The 15,997-nt window shown below is 41.5% G+C and overlaps 2 protein-coding genes across 8 annotated transcripts in view; one reads left to right on the forward strand and one right to left on the reverse strand.

Annotated features, from left to right (window-relative positions):
- LOC148427335 (membrane-associated guanylate kinase, WW and PDZ domain-containing protein 1-like) overlaps positions 1-2,418 on the reverse strand; it is a 24,079-nt gene extending 21,661 nt beyond the window's left edge. For 4 of the 6 annotated variants that reach the window (XR_015863655.1, XM_088402174.1, XM_088402207.1 and 1 more), the window contains exon 1: positions 2,202-2,418. The gene's annotated coding sequence lies outside the window, so the exon portion shown is untranslated. The other 2 variants (XM_088402183.1, XM_088402189.1) reach the window with 2 other exon arrangements.
- A 3,765-nt stretch (positions 2,419-6,183) lies between these two features.
- The window catches only part of cacna1fb (calcium voltage-gated channel subunit alpha1 Fb), a 35,656-nt gene continuing 25,842 nt past the window's right edge, over positions 6,184-15,997 (forward strand). For both annotated transcript variants that reach the window (XM_088409049.1, XM_088409050.1), the window contains exons 1-5: positions 6,184-6,408; positions 12,533-12,780; positions 13,140-13,240; positions 13,385-13,490; positions 13,912-14,051. In XM_088409049.1, coding sequence (XP_088265175.1) covers positions 6,390-6,408; positions 12,533-12,780; positions 13,140-13,240; positions 13,385-13,490; positions 13,912-14,051 — 614 coding nt within the window. In that variant the 5' untranslated portion in view covers positions 6,184-6,389. The remainder of the gene's footprint in view (positions 6,409-12,532; positions 12,781-13,139; positions 13,241-13,384; positions 13,491-13,911; positions 14,052-15,997) is intronic.

Below are 15,997 nucleotides of genomic sequence, written 5' to 3' on the forward strand. Positions count from 1 at the left end.
GATTATTCTCAAGGTCTAGCAGAGCTTGTTGATGAGCTAATGGTTTAAATCAGGTGTGTTAGGGAGAGAAAACTGGAAAACATGCAGGACACCGGCCCTCGAGGGCTGGAGTTGCCCACCCCTGTACTAGATACTACTAGTATCGCTAGGCTAGTTTTTTTTTTCCTGGGGACTAGAAACCTAATAAAACTTTCTTAAGGAGCCAGTTGCTACTCTCAGGGCTGGAATGTTCTCCTGCGACTAAAATCTTCTCTTGAGTAGCATCTTCTTTCTGGACAACAACTACTTGGGAGTGAAAGCTGCTCTTGTAACGAGATCCTCTCCTGGGGACTGGTACCTTTTCTCAAGACTACAACCTTCCTTTTTTTTTTTTATTATTAAAACCTCAGATAACAAATACTTTCTCTTGGGACTTAATCCTTCTCATGTAACTAGTACCAACTTGTGCCCTTAGGCTCATACCTTTTACGGGTACTAGAGCCTAACTAAAACTTTTTTCATCAGAAACTAGTAGCTTCTCATGGGACTGGAATGTTTTCTTGGGACTAAACCCTTCTTGAGTAGAATCTTCTCTTTGGACGAAAACCAATTGGGAGTAGAAGATGCTCTTTTATCTTGACCCTCTCCAAAGGATTAGGACCTTTTCTCAAGAATACCAACTTGATTTTGGACTAAAATGTTCTCACGGAAACAAATCGATTTTCTTGGGATCAAAATCTTCTCAGGGGATTAGTACCTACGACTATGTTGAGAATAGAACCTTTTCTTGGGACTAGAGTCTAATTTATTTTTTTGTGGACTAGTAGCTTCTCTCATGACATGATTGTTTTCTTGGGATTGAAACCTCTTGAGTGGATTGTTCTGTCTGGACTAAAACCTCTTGGGAGTAGAACCTGAGTTTAACCTATCCTAGGGTCTCGGACCTTATCTGAGGACTAGACCCTTGTCTTCAGCATAAGATTTCCTCAGGAGACTAGTATCTTGCTTTGAGACTAAACCCTTTAACTTGGAACTGGAACCCCTTTCAATGGTCACCTTCTCTCAAGACTGAATCTTCACTTTGAACTAGAATTCCTCTTTAGACGTAGAACCTACTTGGATCGGTGTGTTGTTAAAGTAAATCATGAACATAGAAAGACAACACATTTATTGTAAATTATGTTAAAAATGACATGGCTTTACTTAATACAGGTTTAACAAATATCTTCATGAACACGTAATAACTTTCTGCGCTTTGTAGGATATCGCGAAAATTTTCAGTGCATTCATTTGTGATTGTTTAGTTTGTCTATGGTGTGTCCACTCAATCTCGCCTTTCATGCATGCAAACACACACACACACATTAACTAGACTCTGTACTCACCTGCTAACATGCTAACTAAGCACCCATCCACAGGCAAATAACATAAACGCATCGTAGATGGTGAAGTGTCATTTCGCGTGTGATACCTGTACAGCGTTGTGTTGTGCTCCGTTCTTCATGCAGTCACTTTGTGTGTTTATGTGTGTCTCCACAACTGTCACTCGTCCCTCCCACTTGGATAGCAGTGGGCAAAGGTCGCATTTTAGTGGTTTAAGGTGTAATGAAAACAAAGTGTGTCTACCTTTGTATCTATCTATCTATCTATCTATCTATCTATATGTTCTTCCCACAACTGAGCTACGATCGTTCCGAATGTTCTTAAAATTTCTGTCAAATGTCTGAACCACCTTACTGCTAACCCACCACAAAAGCTAGTTAGCGTGACTGATGTAAGCATAGAGCTGTCTTGTGTCTCCACTGTGGGTTAAGGGTTTACTCATTCCTATGATGTCATTTTCCCCGCGGTGACGTCATCATAGGGCCTGGACCCCTAAAAGAACCTGATTGGGTCAAGTCTGTCATAAGCATCCACACACATCCAGTATCCAACAATAACAACGTAAAAGCGGTACTTAGTGTAGCTCACAAGTCATCTCGGGTTCACAAAAGAAGCGTGCACGCACGCTTACACTACGAACAGTGCAGAGGAAACACGCACGCAACCTGCAATAGTGAGCCCGCCCCCTTTGCGCGTGCTCGCCTGACAATGTGCTGACAGCGTCGTTTTGAACTGCAAGTCGCACGCGCGTTCACATGCACGACCCCTTACACACACCAGATCGTTTTGAGCGGGTTCAAATCGGTGCCATGCATACATAAAGAACCGTGCGCGTTTACCGTCATGCTCGTCCAAGTGTGGACGCGCCGCGGTGTTGCTATCCCGGCTTGGAGCCGCTTGTCGCCTCGTTGAAAGCTACTGCAAGGTGCATGCGCGCGTGCGTGCGGTGGGGCTTTCGGGGAGGGCGCGTGCCCGACGGTCACTGCAGGTGAGGATGCAAAGCAGCGAGACGGTGAAACGCTCGCGTGTGTGCGTGAGTATTCGCAACACAATCCTCCCGCTCCCTCTTCGCGTTCTCTCTATGCGCGTGCGCGAGCAAAGCAAGCGTACATGCGCGTGCAGGATAGAGAGGGGGCGTGGCAACAGGAAACTACTAGGAAAGGAAAACGGAAGTAAAAGTCGGAAGTCCAAATTCAAGTGCAGAATGGAAGGGGAGAAGAAGCCGCCTGGGATCAAATTCACGATCATCTCTCATACAAACAACTGAAGCACTCATGTACACAGTATTAAAACTACATATTGAACTCCATATTGAAACACTCTCATATTGAAACACTCTCATATACACGACTACTGGGTTTTGTTTACTTACAACTACTACTGAAATAGTTCTGAAACGCTCTCATGCGTACGAGTAGACTATGCTGAAATAAACTTGTACACACACTTGACAATGTTCTCATAAACACTAGCGAAGCTTACATACATTATTTTTTTCTCACTAAAACATTATGTATAGCCCTCACACGTACTGATACAGCCTTTCACATGGACTTTTCCGCCTTTGCACTTACCACACTGATTTTTTTTTTCATTCGCTGAAGAATTTGGTAAAATGTGTGCTGATGCGCTTTTAAGAACAATTGTAATGTACAGAGTTGCATTCTACTATTGAGGAATCAAGTTGAATCCATTATATTTGTGTACACGTATTGCAGTGCTTTTCAAAATTCCCCCCAATAAAGAGAAAACTTTAAGCCCCCCCTCAACGCGCTGACTATAAATAAGATTATCTACAAAACATGTATAAATATATCTAAACTTGTATCCTTTTTAACATTAAAAAATAAAAAACCCAATGTAAATCAACTTTAAAAAACTGTTGATTGTTTTTTACAGGGTCTTACAGCTTAGTCTAAAACAGAAAAAATAACCAAGTGCATCAAAGTTTCTAAAACTATTAAAAAAAAGGTGAAAATCCTTATTTTATTGAAATTACACTTCACATGTCAAATATAGAGCCTTTTTCCTGGGGTCATCCGCACCCCCCTTAGAATCACTTTGCGCCCCCCCCCCAGAAGGGCCCGCACCACTATTTGAGAAGCACTGGTGTATTGCAATATATTGCATAAGTAATATTTTCGTTTCAGTGTTTTTACTGTTGAAGCATTGCTAGCTCAGCATCTTTGTTATCTCGCCATCTGTTCACGTCACGCGCGCTCTCACGCAGACTTGCAGTTGCTCTCTTGTACGGTAGAATGCAGCAGAGCCACGTCGATTGTATCAAATCAATCCGCGCATCAGGTTAAACCGCTATGAAAAGCACGGATGAAGCAATTTCTGGAGAAACCCGAAGAAAAATTATGGAAGCAGACTGAGTGACTTGGAATCATGGAATATAAAATAATAATTCAGAATTTCATCAAATTATTTTCAACAATGTGGAACCACGTATAGAAATATTGCGTGACATTGAATTATGAAAAATCTTGTTTGATTTTTTTCTTTTAATTAGAAAGTGGTAATTAATTAAGGTTAGTTGTATGATTGGAAAGCTTTGAATCCGTAGAGGAAAAAGCAGAAACATTTACATTTTTGTCTGTTTACAATTTAGAAAATGTAGTCAATAGTGGGACGAAAGAGCGGAACATTTTAAATCTGGAACGTGAGATTCGGTCAAAAATTGTGAAATTACAGGTCAAAGCAACAACAATCACTGATATTTTTGCTTTTTTCAGACATTTGGGGAAAGCAATTGTGCAGTACTTGGTCTGAGCTGAACAGTTTAAAGTTGGAACAGTTTGATTAGAATAAAAAAAAACATTATGTGGAAATTGAAAGTAGGAACAGTATGAATCAGTCAAAAGGTAACAGTTATTTCATCTGGAATGTTGAATGTGTTGTAGGAAACGAATGTTGACTTTGTGTTCAAAATGTATTTGGAAATGTATGTTTATTTGAATGAGAAAAAAGTAGGAATGTGTTGATGGTGGAAAGTGAAACTCTATAAAGAAATGTATAAGTAGAAAGAAACACTGTGGAATAGGACGCATGAAGTCAGTGAAAATTGTTTGATGATGAAAAATATGGAAATCATGCTTTGTCAGAATTGAAACTGGATCACGCATTAAAGGTAAAATGGCATTTACACAATAAAAATGTGCACAGGTTGTCGTAAAATTTTAAAACATTAAACAAGTGCTTTCCACCCGGTTTAATTTCTCTTACTAAAAACAAATCCCCGGCTTGACTTGAAAATGGAACGAAAAAGACGTTTACAAATATTTTTTTAAAGGCAATCAATCCCCTGACATTTTACATTTACATGTTTACCCATGCTTTATTCATATCTTTATTTTTCACATCCCAAATATATTACATTAATCAAGACATAATTTTTAGAGTTCTTACATATTTCTACATTACGTATTGTACGTGTTGTATTCATTTTGTTTGAATAAAGTTCAAATAAACCTTCACACATACTGAAACACAAAAGTACAAGTCTGCTATTGTAGGCATCACAACGAAGACAAGTTGCTTGACAAACAGGAAAAGAGGTAAATCTGGGATTATCTGGTTACACTCAAATACTATCACACACACACACACACGCACGCACACACACGCACACACACACACACACACACACACAGGATGGAAAAGAATAGTTCGTGAAGGACAAAGATAATGAGGAAAGGACAGGAGGAGGTGATAAAGTGACCGTTGGTTGAGCTTCAATTTCACCTCGAGTGTGTTCAATTCCTGGCGGCTCTGCTGTAATGCCGCGCTCTTAAACTTAATACTGTAAAATAAAGGCGTGTAACATTTTGCGAGGGAATCACTATAACGCAATGCTTCTCAGTTATTTGTTGCAAAGCCCCCCCAAGAAAGAAAAATCATTTCACACCCCTACACTTGCATGGTGATGGTAATTAACACGTATGCAGTATTTTGACCATTTTTGGGTCATTTTCTTTCACTTGCAGTATTTTAGCCAATGAATGGCAACTTCCCGGTGGTGTAATAAATAACTGAGCAGTTATTACACCAGGAATAGTGCCATATTGGACTTAGACATGTTGTCCCTCTCTGGGTGAAATTTCAGCCCCCTGGTGTCTTCTTTCAATGCTTAACCTTTGATGTGAAATGTTTGGATGTAATGATCAAAGGTTAAAATCATTATTGATACAAATATTGTTTGAGTACCGTATACCTAAAATTGTATCCTTTTTAACATGATCAAAAACGGTAATATAAGTAAACTTTCAACAAATGTTAACTTCTAAGCCTAAATGTTAACTTTGTAAGCCTATTGTTTAGGGTCATCCGTGCCACCTCCTGGCAATGCCGCCCCACTATTTGATGATGTCTTGTTCCAATTCATTTGCTCTTGTTTTAAATAGAAAAATCAACTGCTACTGACACGACATTAAAAGCAACAACAAGAAAAAAAACTTGACCTACCCTTCCCTGCAGAAATCTGTTAAAATCTCACATACCCCCTGAAGTGGGTTCACGCACCCCCAGGGGTACACATACATCCATTTGAGAAACGCTGACTTATTGTGCGATTTTGTTCTGATGTGATTGTGTTTATTGCCAGGTATAATGTTCAATTTTAGATTTTTCTATCATATCTTTTTTCTATGTGCCTTTAATTTATTTGCACTTGTCCTCCCCTTTAACACACTGAACCCTTTTCCTATTTAATCCTCAATTGGGGCAGGGGGAGGAGGGCAGAGGAAGAGAGAGAGGGAGAGAGAATGAGCAGAGGAGGAGGAGAGATGAAGAGATTCAGATTAGTGAAGCCGAGCTGAATTGCTCTCCTCTCAGCCTCTCGTTCTCTTTTCACATCTCCTCGCCTCTCAGAAAAGAAAACAACCCAACACGTCAGATGAAACTGTGACTGTCAACAGCTGGGACAGCCGGCGAGTGGTCCAGGCCAGCATGCAAAGTTTGTTTGTTTTATGAGGAGCCGTGAAGATGGGACCAAGATGAACGTCTGAAGTGGACCACCAGAAGATATGCAGCACAACCACAAAAGTAAGTCTGCCTGCCTACCTGCCTACCTGCCTACCTATCTATCTATCTATCTATCTATCTATCTATCTATCTATCTATCTATCTATCTATCTATCTATCTATCTATCTATCTATCTATCTATCTATCTATCTATCTATCTATCTATCTATCTATCTATCTATCTATCTATCTATCTATCTATCTATCTATCTATCTATCTATCTATCTATCTATCTATCTATCTATCTATCTATCTATCTATCTATCTATCTATCTATCTATCTATCTATCTATCTATCTACCTACCTACCTACCTACCTACCTACCTACCTACCTACCTACCTACCTACCTACCTACCTATCTATCTATCTATCTATCTATCTATCTATCTATCTACGTCTGACTGGCTGTCTATGCAGTCAATATACAGTATATAATGGTGCTAACGTTAGCATTAATGTGCCATTGTTGTTGTCAACTCTAATAATAGCATCAGCGCATACATATTTCTATTAATGTTATAACTAGCACCAGCCTTAACATGATGACTAATACTTCATTACAATGCAGTCAGTGAAGCCAGTGCTAGGCCGGTCCCAACCTCGGATAAATGCAGAGGGTGGCGTCAGGACGAGCATTCGTCTTAAAACTTTGCCAAACAATTAGGAGTTCATAAGAATTTCACAGTGGATCAGTCACGACCTGGTTAGCATCTGACATCTGTGCCGTTAACCTACAGGGTGCTGAGAATTCAGGCACACTTGGTCCAGGACACGGAAGCGTGTGTATAGGCAGAAAGAGAAGAAGAAAGCAACTGGAAGTAGACACCATGACAAAAAAAAAAAAAAAACATTTGAGTGCGTTGATACGGTCATTCGGGGAAAGGTAGATGTACTATGTGTCACGGGGTGGAGGACGATGCCGGCAGAGAGAGAAAATCCAGGTCCAGATAGTAATTAAGCATCCTGCCACGATTTGCCTTTAGCCACAGGTACTTTCACTGACCCATCAAGAAAACGAGGCCTGTTAAGGCAAAGCACCTGGGGGTGAAGCCAAACTGTGGCAGGGTTTTATTTTCTGACCTGGCAGATGCATACATATTGCGAGGGTCTGCTGATAATGTCCACAGTCACAAGTAACTTCAACTTCCACCTCTGGCAGAACTTCAACCATGTCCCCCACAGGGACATTTGAGTGGGCCGTGTTCCACGCCTCAATTGCTGAGGCGCTCGACTGAAGCTCTGGCCCCAAGGTGGCAGGGGCCTGTTGTCGGCAATCCCCATCCTCGGTGGTGGACAACGGCGGTGAAGGATGGCTTTTTTGGCCTGTGGACTTCTGGAGGTAGCTGATGCGGAATGCAGCTTTGTTAATAGCTGATGCAAAAATTTGGCTGTTGCAGTGTCCCTCCGGCAGGTGGAGGGAAGAATGGGTACTAGAATCGTGCTTTAGGCTGATTGGGATTTTGTATAATTACAGTAAGTGTTTGTTTCAGGTTGCTTACTCTATGCCAAATTTGTTTAGGATGAGGGTTTAGCTTAGCTATGGCTGTCCTTTTTTCCCGTTCTGCTTATAATTTTAAGGGTGGAATTTCTAGATGCATCCGAGCGAGTCTTGTTTGGTGGCTTCAGAATTACACCTCTTGATTTGTGCATGTCCTCAATCTTTGACATTTGCTGTAATGGGTATAGCCAAGTGGGAAGCGTTGACATGGTTTCCCTCAGCATTTACAAGCCGGGCGGCCCGCCAGGCTTTTCCTGCCATGTTTGTTCTTAAAGTTTCACTTTGTCTTCATGTTGTCTCTAACCAACATTACAGAAGATAGAGCTAATATTATCACTTACATTTGTGTAAAAATCTTTGCTAATACAAATGTTATCAGTGATCTCAGCATTACAATTAACGTCGACGTTTGCATTAATATTAGCATTAATGTTAGTGATATTGTAAACATACTTGCTAGCATTGGCGTTAATGTTAGCGCTGATAATATTATCACTAATATTAGAATGCCTGTTAGTATGTCCGTCCTCCCAGCCATGCTTTTTGTTAATATTGCACATGTGGGGTCAGACCTCATCAGTTTGTGACAGGAGGTGAGCTACTTAATATCAATGCTAATGTTAGCAAGTTCCTCATTTGTTCCATGTCTTATTTGTCAAAGTCAGCTGTTTTCCATTCATGTCCTTGATCAATATGTCATCACATGAACATTGACCTCCACACACCTCAGTGAGAGTGACTTAATCCTTTCACCCTGGCAGAGGATCAGACTTCCTGCTTTCAGAATTAAGATGGCGTCCACCAACGTTCTGATACCGTTGTCATGGAAATGAGCGCTAAATCGCCGGTTGCCATGGCGGTGGAGCTAATCCTGTCAACCTTTTGTTCCAGCGTCTTCTATTTTACTCAACTAACTGAAACACTGTGAGCAAATTAGAGGGTAATTTATGTTTGACCAATTTCATGCGTCATACTGCTACAGTAATTGTCAAGTTATTCTGTGGGTTGGTGACGACGTGTGTTAATGCAAAGACATTTCCAAGGGTGTTTGCTTAAAGGTTGCGGTTAAATTAGCTAGTAATTTGTGAAAGGTAAGCCGAGCTGCACTGTGTAATGTTGAACGATGTTGAATGTTGATTAGCAGTCTCGCAGCATTAGCCGCTTCTGTCTTCGGATGGTGACCAGTCCATTTTTGTCTTTGTATACCTTTGTGATTGGTCGGTCCGTGGTGTTTCCTGCCTCTCAATGCAAGTCAACTGAGATAGGTTCAAAGTCGCTCACGACCTCACTGAGAACAGTCGCAAAATCACAATGGACGGAGGAGACTCATTCTGCTTTTATGAAGAAAAAGAAAAGTGCAACGACGTTTACTAAATAACCTAATGACCTTCCCAGCTGGACCAGGCTGGAGGGCACACAGATACCCACACACACACACGCAGAGTAACAGAACAGTGAAAATCAGGAAGTTAACAAGGCGTATGAGGGTTGTGTGCCAGTGATGCTCAGATGCACACACACACACATGCACACTTACACACACATGCACAGTTGGTGTTCCTACAACACAACCCAGTCCCACTAAAGTGGGCCTCGACTCAGCTGAAGGACTTCCTCCAAAAGTCTTACAGCCATTGAGGTCACGCTAGTCCTTACACACACCCACACACTCACACAGAAATATATATACACACACGCGGGCACACACACATGTAAATGCATGCATGCACGCTCGCTGCTGTCAGGATGATCTCGGTTGTCTCGGGATAATTCGGGCATAATTAGACGGATTCTCATGGGGCAATGCAGGGGCTGTGTGTGTGTGTGTGTGCGTGTGTTTGCGTGTGTGTGCGCGCGCAGCTCCACCAACTACACACGCACACACAGACACATACAACAAAACAACGTGAGCAACAGTCATGTGACCTGCACTGTCCTAACCTCGGCTCCTCAGCAGCCTGAGGACAAAATAATCATGTTAAGTTAGTGCAGCAGAAGCAGCAGCGCCCCCTGCAGGCTCGCTTCACTCTTTACCGGCTCATTTGTTTGCTTCCTTTCCGTGACTGCCATTATTCATCCATCTTTCCCATGATTATTCATCAATGCACCAGTGGTGGAGCTGAACAAAATACGAACACTTCAGTACCATACAATTCATTTTTTCTAGTATCTGTACATGGTGTATTTTTTTCAATGTTATCGTAATTAACATCGTTTAAAATCCAATATTTGTTCTTTCTGCTGTCAAAATAGGCAAGTTATGCTTTACCACCTTTGATATGACAACTTGACTTAATAATAGCCTAAATACTTGATTGGTTTGTTCCTCTTCGTCTCAGGCGAGGTGTAGGACAGAAATAGCTGCTTCGATCTCTGTTTCCGTAAACATTTGGGGTTTTTGGCCAATGGGCCCAATATCCCAGGGGCCCGGGGATAATTGCAAAAATAATTGCTTAGGTGTACAGTAGACTTTCCTCAGAGGTACGGCTAGAACTGTGCTTGGGGTGAGCGCAAACAGCTATGAACTGCATATTCGGAACACGATAAGTATCTAATCGTAAATTAAGATGACAGCTGCATTAGCATTTTAGCACAATTATGAACAACGATGCTCTAACAGATCGGCCACGACAAAGGGCTGAAGGTCAAAAGTATCCATCCATCCATTTTCTATAGCCACTAGTCCTCACAAGGGTTGTTGGCTTGCTGGCGGCTATCCCAGCTGTCTTCGACATGTACATTAAATATCAATAAAATATTAATTAGAATTAGAGTGATAGCTTTTAACGATTTGGTGGTATGCTGCCATTTTCTGTCACGTTGACTGTACATTCATTATTTTTTTCCCCTTTGATTGTTCAGCGCTGCTAGCTAGCTCTTGGTTTATAAAAGTAAAAACAAATCTAAATGTTTTGTCATTACTTTGTTTCATCAGTACGAGGACTATGTAAGTTACAGTTTTCCTCCGATCATTTCTGAGTCATTTCTCAGATCAGAATTGAATTTCTCAAAACTACTTGTTCAATGGCCCCGGTTGTTCTGTCCCTTGGCACGTCATCAAAATGCAGAAGCAAGTAGCAAAAGCTTTTCCTAATCCAAGCATATGATTATGTACATGTGCATGGCAGGTGTTGTACATCCTAAATTGTCCTTAAGTGTGATTGGGTGTGTGATTGCTTGTTCATCTCAGTGTGCTTTGCGATTGGCTGGCAACCAGTTCAGGGTGTCCCCCGCCTACTGCCCGAAGTCAGCTGGGATAGGCACCGGTAAGCCTTGTGCGGCGACCCTTGTGAGGATAAGTGGCTATAGACAATGGATGGATGTACAGTATAATAAATGAATAAATAAAGACCTTGGATTGAATGTCTGGACTCTTATAAATGTGAAAGTATGCGGGAATGAAAAACGTATTATGTTTGTCGTAGTAAACAGTGGGAAACATGTAAGCTGTGATTGCGTGCTACCTGAGTCCCTAGCAACTTGATGTCATTTTCACTCCTCAGAAAGAGGTAAAGTGGCCGTGCCAGAGATGAATTCAATTGGGTGTGGTTTGATTCTTAAATCATTCCAAAAGCACAAAATTAATCAGACTGCCATGTTAAGACTCGTGGGTGCATCTAGAACAAATTATGGCCGGGAAAACTTCGATCAACTTCCCTTCTTCACATGTTAGTCTTCACTCTTTTACTTAAAGCATTGAACCCATACTTCTACTTTTACCAATCCTTTCTCATGAATTTGCACAATTCCTTAGGTATTGCGGGTGTGTACCGAGACCTTTTGTTAAAACAGCAATTCCATCATGCTAGCATGTTAGCAAGTGGAGGTGCTAGCGGCACTTAGCATTAGCGCGCCATTTTGTCTTGTCAGATGTGAATGTGGAATTTCGTCGCCATGTGTTTGCCCGTGTCTGTGTGTGTGTGTGCAAAAGACTTATCAGCTTTATGTCACAGCTGGATGAGAAAGGCATTGTGGGAAACCGGAAATCTAGGAAAATGACAACGCGAAGGTCGAGTCAGGCGGCAATAATCTCACTGAGATGTTCACTGGGTGTGTGTGCGCGCACGTGTGTGTTCATGGTCCTCAGGTAATAACTAACGCACACACATGGGCACATCACGACCCACATCGCGCACATACACGCGCTCACACAGATCTAGGTCACAGCTGTTCACTACAATGTTGGTCTGTTCCCGTCACCTTCGTCTTGTCATCAGCATTCCTTTCATTTTTTCTGTAGCGCTTTATCTTGGTTCGGGTTATGGATGATCTGGAGCCTATCCCAGCCGACTTAGGGTAAGAGGTGGAGTACACCCTGGACTTGTTGCCAGCCAATCTCGGGCATGTATGGACAAACAAGCAGTCACGCAAATTCATGCCCGAGTCTTCAATGAGGGTAGCGTGCATGTTTGTGGAACGTGGTAAGAAGTATATTGAGCACACTAGGATATATCAAGCGATATAGACCAAAAATAAATGTCTACTGCATAGTACACTTTTAAATGGGCTAGGTAGGATGCGATGAAAATGTTTTGCTGAGACAAAATTGAAACAACAACGGACAATTCACTCATCGAAATTTTACCAATGACTTTTTTTTCTACTATACCCTTTGCATCCAACAACCCTGACTCCATTACCAGGCACGGCACGTAATGGCTATGCCAACGCTGTGGACGGCGAAGATGGGGGCGGTGAGGGCGAGGAGGGTGGAGAGGAGGACGGAGGAGGAGGTGGCGGCGGAGGGGAAGAGAAGGGAGGCAGCGGGGAGTGGGATGAGGAGCTGGAAGGTGAGGACCAGGGAGTGCGAATGACTAGGACAGACACCCTCCACTCTACCACCAGTTCCACAGGAACGCAACGTAGGAAAGGACAACACGCAAAGAAACAGGTGAGAACACATGGTAGCAGAAGCACTTCTCAGTCAAGCTTTCTTTATTGTTTTTTTGCACAAGTACTGGGCAACGGAACTTCACTCAACATGCTTGAACCGTCCAAGAAACATACAAATACAATGACCAACAGAGTTAGACATGACGGAAAGGCCTGTCTTTATTCGCTAAGAAAGTCCCGGAGATCTTGGATGAGAAAAGAAAACCACGAGGAATCGGGGAGCGAAAAAAAAACAAAAACGCAAGAACAGCGTCTAGCGTTCATAGGATAAGCCTAGAAAAAAAACTGTGCGTGTGTGTTTCTGAGACAGCGCCCAAAGAAATGACGTGTAAAGTGATGATGTCATCTCTGGTTCAGGTCCAAGGAACCAATCAAGTCCAGCGAGCTCCCCGGGCGCTGTTCTGCCTGAAGCTCAACAACCCGATTAGACGTGCCGCACTCTCCATTGTTGAGTGGAAGTATCCTCTTTATCAGTTAGCTAAGTGTTAGCATGCTAACGACATCACTTCCAGTTCCCACTATACCACCTCGATGAAACCTAATTCCTAGCATGAATGTCAAACATTAGCATCCAGTTATTTTTCCTGAGTTCCTGAGCTCAGACCCTTTGACATCTTCATCCTTTTAGCCATCTTTGCCAACTGTGTCGCACTGGGAGTGTCCAAACCCTTTCCTGAGGACGATTCCAACTCCACCAACCACGACCTGGTGACCTGTACACTCCACGACTCTCACATAATACACACCTTGGACGAAGCTAGTCTACGCCCATCCCAAGCTAAAGCTAAACACTTGCTTACACTTTGACTTCGTTGCAGATGTATCGCTCTGATTTCAGACGCAAAATTAGGACATCCAGTTACACACTGGAGACATTCAGACATGGCGAGCGAGCCATTTGCCAAGTGGGGACATTTGGATGCAAAATGAGATTTTTAGATATAGCATGAGGACACACTCCAAAATGAGGTCTTTGGACATACATTGGAGATATTTTTGATATGTAGTGATGACATATCGTATGTAGGACTTTTTTTGTCCAAAGAGAGGCCATTTAGACACAAGTGAGGACATTTCAACACTTTGAGTTCAGTTTACACCACCGGGGACTTGTTGTTTTTTCCACTAGGAACAAGTGGAGTACGTCTTCCTCATCATCTTCACTGTGGAAACCTTCCTGAAGATACTGGCTTACGGTCTGGTCATGCACCCGAGTTCTTACATCCGCAATGGCTGGAACCTTCTGGACTTTGTTATTGTCATCGTCGGGTAAGCTTAGCTCACACTGCTGCGTTATTGTTATGATATTGAGTAACTGTTACATCTTTTCTGTTGTTACATTTTTTTGTTACTGTGTACATTTTCCATATATTGTTAAATGCGTTCGTACTTCTTTAATTGCTAGTTTCAGGGATGGTGCTTTATATATGGGTCATTCCAAAATTTAAGGACATTTGAGCTTCAAAATTTTGGTGAAATAAACCTTCACTTCTCTGATTTGCTGCTACATATTCATCAATAATAGGCAGTCAGCTATCATAGGCTCGATTAATTCAGCTTACGGATAAATAATTTGATTTCATGATTTAATATACGGATAAATGTAGTCCATTCACAGTAACAGGGTTGCAAATCTGTGCTAATGTTGCCTTGTTTAGCGAGCTGTTACTGAACAAACTCAGTTATGTAAATAAGAAAGAAAAAGAAAAAAAGAATCATTGTTTATGCTGATATTGTGCGTAACAGGGTTGCATGAGGTAGAGTGAAAACGATGTCAAGTCTGCTTTCTTCATCTTCTCCCATGCAAAAAGGTTATGGAAACAGGCTTGCGTGCATGTTGTGGGACACACGGTGCATGAATAATAATGAATAATAATGATCATTTCAAATGTTAGGTTTATTAAAACAAATGTTCCCACAGTTGCAAGAGACAGAAATGAAAGAAATAATACCAAAAAATAATGTATTGAATTTGAAATTCCATTGAATTGATTCATTTTAGATTCAATTTGGTCATTATCTGATGTGGGACAAGATACTCCAGACGTTTTTTTTTTTTTTTTTAAACTATTTTCAAACGTTCTTTGCTCTTTTTAGGTTTGGTTTCAGGACAAGTAAATTTACTCAGAAACCTTTAGTATTTTGTACGTGGATTATTTAAAATTTGAAGCATGGGATGTGAAATGTCCCCCAATTCTGTTATGATCCATGTGTAGTCCCTGTATATCCCTCCAAGATTTTATTTGATTTTCTAAAATATGTGAAATCATTTTCCCCTGACCCCCTTGTCTCGGTCAAGCTCCCCTTTACCTCGATAGAGAAGAAAATCCCTGGGGTTGTGCCTGTCTACATTATTGTACAACATTTACATTTTAATGTTATTGAAATCAGAAGTCGTTCCTGTGTTATTATCGTCTTACTGTAATGTGTGTAATGTGTCTTTTTTTTTGCGGGATCGGTCTCTGGGTTTTCTGTTCTTGGCGTTTGTTGTTTTTTTATTTTGTCTTTTCGAGCTCTGGGTTGGAGTGGTTCTGGGTGGGCTCTTGTTCATCTTTTTAAGTTCATGTTTCTGTTCCCCTTGTGTCAGTCTTGATAGTTTGATCGCGTCCAGTTGTTAACCTGCATTACTTATATCTGTCAATCAGCTCGCTGCACATATTGTGTCATGCCAAGGTGTTCCTTGTTGTCTCGTCAGTCTTGAGTATGTTTACCGTTTTCTTTCAGTTTTTCTTGGCTTACGATCAAAGTTGATGTGGTTGTTGCTTTCAGTTCCTTATTGTCTTTGTGCGTTTGATTCCTGAGTTTTCCTCGAGTCTGTTGTTAAGTCTTTTGTACTGAGTTCATTTCTATTTTTTGTGGGTTGTTACATTATATGCAGTTTTTGATTTGGTTTTTTTGTTGTCATCTTCATATGAAATTATTTTGAGCACAGCCCGCCCGTCTCTCCCATAAAGTTGAAATGTGACATTATCGTGTCGTTGTGAATTTGCTGTTTTTTGTTGCAATTGTTGCATAATGTTTTCATTACTGATACATCAGTTTCACGTTTATTATCATTTGTAACAGGTATAGTCGAATTTATAACAGGTATAATCGGACGTATCCGTTTTAACCACCGGGTCAACGGATTGAGTGTCAGTGGCTGCAGTGCAGCGGCGCGGCGCTGAAGTGTTTGAGTGGAGGCAAACGTGAGCTGACGTTCTTGTTGCTTGGGT

The sequence above is a fragment of the Hippichthys cyanospilos genome, chromosome 2 (genome assembly GCF_059441005.1).
Source record: "Hippichthys cyanospilos isolate Australia breed blue-spotted pipefish chromosome 2, RoL_Hcya_1.0, whole genome shotgun sequence".
Classification (NCBI taxonomy): Eukaryota; Metazoa; Chordata; class Actinopteri; order Syngnathiformes; family Syngnathidae; genus Hippichthys; species Hippichthys cyanospilos.